This window comes from Myotis davidii, unplaced genomic scaffold (genome assembly GCF_000327345.1).
Source record: "Myotis davidii unplaced genomic scaffold, ASM32734v1 scaffold699, whole genome shotgun sequence".
Lineage (NCBI taxonomy): Eukaryota > Metazoa > Chordata > Mammalia > Chiroptera > Vespertilionidae > Myotis > Myotis davidii.
In genome coordinates, this window is record NW_006291007.1 from 671,295 (window position 1) to 679,070 (window position 7,776).

The 7,776-nt window shown below is 40.1% G+C and overlaps 1 protein-coding gene across 1 annotated transcript in view; it reads left to right on the forward strand.

Moving 5' to 3' along the window:
* Positions 1-7,776, forward strand: part of RHOT1 (ras homolog family member T1) — a 42,669-nt gene that overhangs the window by 11,528 nt on the left and 23,365 nt on the right. The window contains exons 8-10 of the mRNA XM_015564131.1: positions 2,894-2,992; positions 3,549-3,657; positions 4,665-4,798. Of these exons, the coding sequence (XP_015419617.1) occupies positions 2,894-2,992; positions 3,549-3,657; positions 4,665-4,798 (342 nt within the window). The remainder of the gene's footprint in view (positions 1-2,893; positions 2,993-3,548; positions 3,658-4,664; positions 4,799-7,776) is intronic.

The following is a 7,776-nucleotide window of genomic DNA, read 5'->3' on the forward strand; positions in this document are numbered from 1 at the left end:
GGGCCTTGGGCCTTCTCTTGGAAGTTCTGGGTCTGTCTGGCCCAGCTGCAGTTAGGTAATTATCAGGTTGCAAAGGGCAGGGGCATTCATATGCAAAAGCCTCTGCCGCAGCCTGGGTGGGGTGGGGTCTCAAGGAATCAGCAGGGGGGAGCAAGCAGCTATGGCGGGTCCTCAGCCCTGCCCCAAGGAGTCGCGCGTCTCGGTGTCCCGATAACTGCCGCAAGCACCTCTGAGGGAAAGCCGCCCTCAAGCTCGCCCGCTGCCAGACAGTCCAGTTTCTCCCCGTATGAGTCCTGGGTCCCCCGAGACTTCCCGGACCTGGAGTTCAGAGCAGTCGGGAGCCTGTGACTCCCTCCCAATTCAAAAAGACAGCCGCGTCCTCAGGTGCCAGCCCCTTTCCACGCGCGCGAGCCTCCGTACCTCTGCACTTTACTACCGCAGCTCCTCTGGCTCTCAGTGTGCTTTTCTTTCCTTCTAGTTGTAGAATTTACACTCAGCCAGCCTTCCTGTAGTTCTGGATGATGTCCGTTTTGTCTTTTTGTTGTATTTTTCAATTGTTGCGGGAGGCAGCAATTTCCCGGTGTTTATCTATGCCGCCATCTTAGTTTTTCTCCAGAGCTGCATTTTTAAATGACTGAAAAAAGTTCAAAAGAAGTACTATTTTGTGATATGGGAAAATTATGTGACATTTAGAATTTATCATTCATGAATAATGTTTTATTGCAACACAGCCATCCTCATTCCTTTATGTTTGTCTGTGGCTGCTTTCCTGCCACAAAGGCAGAGTTGAGTAGTTGCAGCAGAGTTTGTATGTGGTATTCACACTTCTCAGTGCTCAGTGCTGCTTGGCACACTGCTAATTGCACTGGCACAGCTATAACTTGACAGTATTTTAGTACCATGTGTATCACTGTACTGTGATGTTTTATTTTGTTATCAGTGCTTTACCTATCCTGCCAAAACAAGAAAAGAAAAAAGTCAGTTGTTAGTTGAAAAAGCAGCTGTATGTTTTAAGCTCAAATTATTTGGGGGGAGGGTTGTGGTTACCTCAGTGCAAGCACGAAAGAAATTTCCACATTTCATACTTCATTTGACTCTGCAGTTGAGGAGCTTCCACCCAATCTTCAATCAGGACTCACTAAGCTGCAGTATAATGACATGCTAGCAGGCAAAAATCAAGAAAAGAATCTAATATAATTCTGCAAACGCTTTCCAAGCAATGAATGTGCCCAATTAAAATTATATGTGTATGGATATGTATCAGTACTGGCAGTATGTAACTGTACAAAAAGACATATTTCAAGGATAAAGCATGTAAAATTTTTTTTTTCAAATTTTATTTTTTATTACAAAGGGTATTACATATGTGTCCATTTTTTTCCCCGCCCTAGACAGTCCCCTAGCCTCCCCTATTCCCCAGTGTCTTATGTCCATTGGTTAGGCTTATAAAAGCATGTAAAATTTTACAGATAAACATTGCAATCAATTTTTATGATAGGGAACACTAATTTTGAACCCCAACTTAGCAAAATGTTAACTCTCTTAGAAGATTTTCATTCTTCTCATTAGTAGACCTGTATAGCAAATTTTTACTGTTTTTATTATATTTTGAATTTCATCAATAAAAATGTTGTGGAAATTTTATTCTCTCTTGCTATATAAGTACTTCCATGACATTCTTGATTTTTTCCTGTTAGTTATTTGCTTTGTAGCCCTTTACAGAAGAAGTGCTGACCTCTGGTATAAATAATTAATCTGAGTTACCCCTTAATCTGACCCTGATTTACTTTTCCTTAATCCTGGTTTACTGTTTCTTAATTGGAATGCTTCTTTCTAATTTACTCTTAATCCAGAATTTCCCAAATTCGCTTCATCGTAGTCACTAGACATACTTGTTAAAAACACAGACTACCTTCTGATTCAGCCAGGAAATTTGATCTTATGATCAAGAAAATTTGGGAAGCAGTCTCATGCTATAGAGATTTACCTCTGAGCCCTTAGCCTACTGGTACATTAAATTGCCTCTGTTAGTTCTCAATTCTTTAATTGCTTTTTACTTAGGACTATTATTAGTTCTGCTAATCACCCCACCCCTGCTCCTTCACCAATCACCTGAATAAAATACTACCATCTGTTATTCATTTCATAGGTGGACCTGCTTGAAGTAAAATCTGCAAATTTGGAGACTATCCTTTGTTTTACACAAGAACAAGCACTGAGTCTAAGTTATACCAGAAGCTTTTATTTAGACAATAACAACCTTTAACACAGATTGGGATCAACAAAAAGATCATATTAAAAATTAAGCCTGCCCCTGGTCAGGTGGCTCAGTTGGAGCATCGTTGATACCCCAAAGGGTTATGAGCTGGATTCCTGGTCAGGGCACATACAGAGATTGCAGGTTTGATTTTAGTCGCATAGAGGAGGCAACCTCCTGTGGCCCCTCCCCCCAGCCAGCCCTGCCCCTGACCAGCCCCTCACCCCCACCCGAACAGGGGTGGGGCTGGCCAGCCAACCTCCCATGGCCCGTCCCCTTGGCCAGGCCAGCTGGATCCCACCCGTGCATGAATTTGTGCACCAGGCCTCTAGTATATAGATATGACTGGAAGAATGAAATTCTCTAAAGATGTACTTCTCTTGCCTATCCTTGGAGGATTTGTGGTCATGTGGGGGGCATTTGATCATTCCAAATATTGGTCCTCATTTACTTAAAAAGGTTTGAGTATAAAAATAAATGGCTTTGCTTTAGTTAGTTTTTCACGCTGGTTGTATTTGCTATTACGTATTTGATGGTGAGAACAATCAGAATTACTCTTAGCCTTATGAAAATCATATTTAAAAATCTAAGCTATTTTAATTAAAACAATTATTTTCTTTTCTCATTGATTTCTAGATGAAGCCAGCCTGTATAAAAGCCCTTACTCGTATATTTAAAATATCTGATCAAGATAATGATGGCACTCTCAATGATGCTGAGCTCAACTTCTTTCAGGTAACCTTCCTCTTTTTCTGATGTTCGTATACCTTGTTGTGTGTTTTTGGCGGGGTGGGACTGAGAAAAGCTATTGGAATTTATTAGCTTAAACAGTGCTATGTTGATAAATTTGAGTCTGATTCATGTAAAAATTATCTTTCATGTCAAGCTATTTAAGTCTTTGCCTAGGGTATAAAACTCTTAGGCATAGGAATCAAGGAGACTCTTTGATAGCATTATTTCATGGTACACAATGGATGTGTATTGAGGATGACAAAGTCTGAACTCTGAGTTATTTTTCTTTCTTGGTTTTGTATAACATAGCTTCACAAAGAGCTCTGTGTTTTAGAAATGTGATGGAGAGAGTAGGGAAGGTTTCTTTCCTTCTAAGTATGACATGTTTTACATAAATAATACAAGGCAGAGACCATCCTAATTTATAATTTGTTTCTTTCGGTTGCAACTCATTGATTTAATACTGCTTTGTAGACTGTTTTTATATATTTATATTTAATGCTGATTTTTGTTGGGTTTTTTTTTTGTATTTTGGTTTTTTTGTTTTGTTTTTTGCTAGAGAATTTGTTTCAACACTCCATTAGCTCCTCAGGCTCTAGAAGATGTCAAGAATGTAGTCAGAAAACATATAAGTGATGGTGTGGCTGATAGTGGATTGACACTGAAAGGTAGGTGAATGGTGTTCTTTCCCTTTTTAACTCAATAATTTCAAAATTTGGTATAAGGTCTTCATAGCATTATTTATACTTTAAGGAAATGTTAGTTTTACTCATATATCTGAAATCTAACTTGGACATGTAGGAGTTGGAAGAGACAGGCAATTTGGTGGAGATAGTTATCTTCACTGTCAGCATAAATTAGAGGAAGAGAAATTGGTGGGATCTCAGGAATGCTGACGTCCACCTGAAGGAAAAAGATTTCTGAAACAAACAAATTTAGAGTTTTTCTTTTTAAAAAAAAAAAATATTTTATTGATTTTTCACAGAGAGGAAAGGAGAGAGATAGAGATAGAGAGTTAGAAACATCGATGAGAGAGAAACATCATCGATCAGCCGCCTCCTGCATATCCCCCACTGGGGATGTGTGCGCAACCCAGGTACATGCCCTTGACCGGAATCGAACCTGGGACCTTTCAGTCCACAGGCCGACGCTCTATCCACTGAGCCAAACCGGTTTTGGCCAAATTTAGAGTTTTTCTGATTCATAAGCATCCTTTAAGTAGAAATTATTTTTAGGGGAGACATTTTGCCCATCCGTCACATTTACCAAGTATACAATGTTCCCTGGAGAATGTGTGATAGAACCATAGTAAAATAAAAAATGAAGTTGAAAACCAGAACTTTTCATTATAAAGCACAAAGATCTATAACACAATGTCCTTTGTTTTTATCACCTAACTTTGTGAATGTCAGTGTATTCCTTGGGATATGTTTTGGCCCTTTCTTCTGGTGCCATCTCTTGCTGACCTGGGTATATAAATGAAATGATTCTGAAATCAGCTCTGTTTTTATTGAGACACTTGTGAATTTTGTTTTGATTTGACTTCCAGTATGCAAAACTATTAAGCCTAGGTTTATGAATGTAGTGCTTGCCATTTTGTGTTGCATGCTTTTCTCCCATGTGAGTCTGTGCCCTTTTTCACATCAGCTGTGTTTACTAATTCATTTTATTTCAGGTTTTCTTTTTTTACACACACTTTTTATCCAGAGAGGGAGACATGAAACTACTTGGACTGTGCTTCGACGATTTGGTTATGATGATGACCTGGATTTGACACCTGAGTATTTATTCCCCTTGTATGTACCTTTGGCTTTCTAATTGATTTTACTTGCCAAGTATTTTAAAGTTTTATTTAGCACATAAGTAGGCTTTGGGATACTCAGGAATAATTTAGATTTATAGAGAGATTTGAAACAGGGTTTCTCAACCTCGGCTCTATTGACATTTTGGTCTGGCTGATTCTTTGCTGTAGAGTCTGTCCCATGCATTGTAAGATTTTTAGCACATCCTTAATGCCAGTAACACCTCCTCCCCCAACTGTAACAAGTGGAAAATGTCTAGCATCTCTAGAATTCGCCAAATGTTCCCCCAGGAGTGAAGTCATCCCCAGTGAAGAGCCACTGATTTATAGAATGGCTCAGACTTTTCCTTTTCTTCTCATGGAGAATACAAGTGTTTTTATTTTTTTAAAATATATCTTTATTGATTTCAGAGAGGAAGGGGAAGGGAGGGAGAGAGAAAGATATATAAACATCAATGGTGAGAGAGAATCATTGACCAGCTGCCTCCTGCACACCACACACTGGGGATCGAGTCGCAACCCGGGCATGTGCCCTGACCGGAAATCAAACTGTGACCTCCTGGTTCGTAGGTGGACGCTCAACCACTGAGCCACGCCGGCCAGGCTACAAGTATTTTTAAAAATTTATTCTACTGAGAAAAAAGATAAAAGATGCTAGACAAACTGTTTTTGAAGTCAATAGATGAGAAGTATATTGGTTAACTTTTTTTTTTTCATTAGTCCTTCTTCTTCCTAAGGTTTATAGCCTGTTCTTAGCTCAGGATAAAGTAAGTATTTTTTCCTAAACAAGCAGTCTTTTTGTGGTTATTTTTCTTTTTAAATATATTTTATTGATTTTTTACAGAGAGGACAGGAGAGAGATAGAGAGTTAGAAACATCGATCAGCTGCCTCCTGCACATCTCCTACTGGAGATGTGCCCGCAACCCAGGTACATGCCCCCGACCGGAATCGAACCTGGGACCCTTCAGTCCGCAGGCCGACGCTCTATCCACTGAGCCAAACCGGTTTCGGCGTGGTTATTTTTCTTTAAATAGTGCAGTGTTTACATTCTGTTTGTTTAAAAATGGACCCAGCCCATCTGGAGTGGCTCAGTCAGTTGAGCATCATCCCATGCACCAAAGGGTTGCCAGTTCCATTCCTGTTCAGGGCACATATCTGGGTTACAGTGTGGTCCCCAGTTGAGGCATATATGGAAAGGCAACTGATCGATGTTTCTCTCTCTCCTACCCCCTCTTCCTCTCTCTAAACATGTCCTTGGGTGAGGATTAAAAATGATAAATAAATAGAAATGGACCCAATGACACCCCAAAACAGGAGACTGCCTTGCTGTAGGATGCCACTACTCTAACAAGGAAGTGACTTCCCAAGATCTGGCCTTCGAAGCTTTGGCCTTTCTTCTTCACTTTTTCAGCATCATGTAATCTTCATGTTGTCTTTTATTTTAGCATAGCACCCCTATGCTAAAATAAAATATGCAGAACTAGTATGTAAGGGTTCAGAAGGACTTTGTCATTTGTTTCTTCCCCTATGATTGAGGAAGCAAAGTTCTTTCTGGTTGGATTCCTGGTGCATTAATCAGTTCTAACTTGAAACCTCTCTTGTCAAAGTTATTAAATTAAATTTTGGCTCCAGTAATTTTCCAGCTTTTTCAATAAATCTATATTGAATGATTGAATGAATTTGTCCAGGACGTTTTCGTCAAAATTTCTTTTCTGTACCATTTATGAGGGTAGAGAAATTCTACAAGGGGTTGCTTATTGCTTTCTTAAGTATGACAGTGAGAAAACTCCCATCTCTTATGGCTCTGTGGCTCTATTATCTCTTTTTTTCTTTTTTTTAAAATATATTTTATTGATTTTTCACAGAGAGGAAGGGAGAGAGAGAGAGAGTCAGAAACATCGATGAGAGAGAAACATCGATCAGCTGCCTCCTGCACATCTCCCATTGGAGATGTGCCCGCAACCCAGGTACATGCCCCCGACCGGAATCGAACCTGGGACCCCTCAGTCCGCAGGCCGACGCTCTATCCACTGAGCCAAACCGGTTTTGGCTCTATTATCTCTTTCAATGTCTTTATTTCTCTGCCTTGAATTTTCTGCAAAATAGCCGCTTAGAGCCACCACTTGAATTTTTCTGGCTTTCTTATTAAACTCTGCCTCTGTCCTTCACACTGTTATTAGATTGAATAGATATATAAATACAGATGTGACCTTGGCACTTCCCTTCAAGACAGGATAAAGCCCAAGCTTCTTAACATGGTACATGAGGTCATTCATGATCCGCTCATGCTCACTCCCTGCCTTCATTCTAGAAGTAAATCCGAAACTATTTATAGTCCACCAATCACATTTTCTACCCCTGATATTTCCACTCTCCACCCCCCCTCCCCTCAACCTAATTAATCCCTCTTATCCTTCAAGTTTCAATTCATCTGACAGTGTCTCTCAGCAGCGCTGACACCTTCCCATCCCCAGGCCAGAGACGTTCCAATTCACGTGGGCTTCCCGAGCATCCTTCACTTGCCCATACTTCTCCCATTCTGTTGCGATAGTGAGTTATCTGTGGTCCATCTCCCTCTTGAATGCGGTTGCTTAGAAGGGAGAAGCCTGTCTTGTTTTGTGTCCCTAGTACCTAGCTCAGTGCACTTGATGTTTATTGAACTAATTTTAGAGTGAGTCAAAAAAGTCAAATCAGGCAGAAATAACATCTCTTTACATCATTTTCATCCCATTACCATGTTGACATAATTATGACTCACAATTTGTTTATAGAGGAGGAACAAACCCGTTATGGTTTAATCGGTATTATTTATAAAAAATTTTATTTCAACTTGCCCTTCAGATATTTAAGAACACTTTACATGTCAACTCGAATGAGCATTATTTTGACCCTGAGGCTTGCCTGGCCACTCTAGTGACTTTCCCTGGGAAAGTCCACCTGGCTCCGGCAAGGATATTGTGAGTGGTGTTAATCCCACAAAATGGC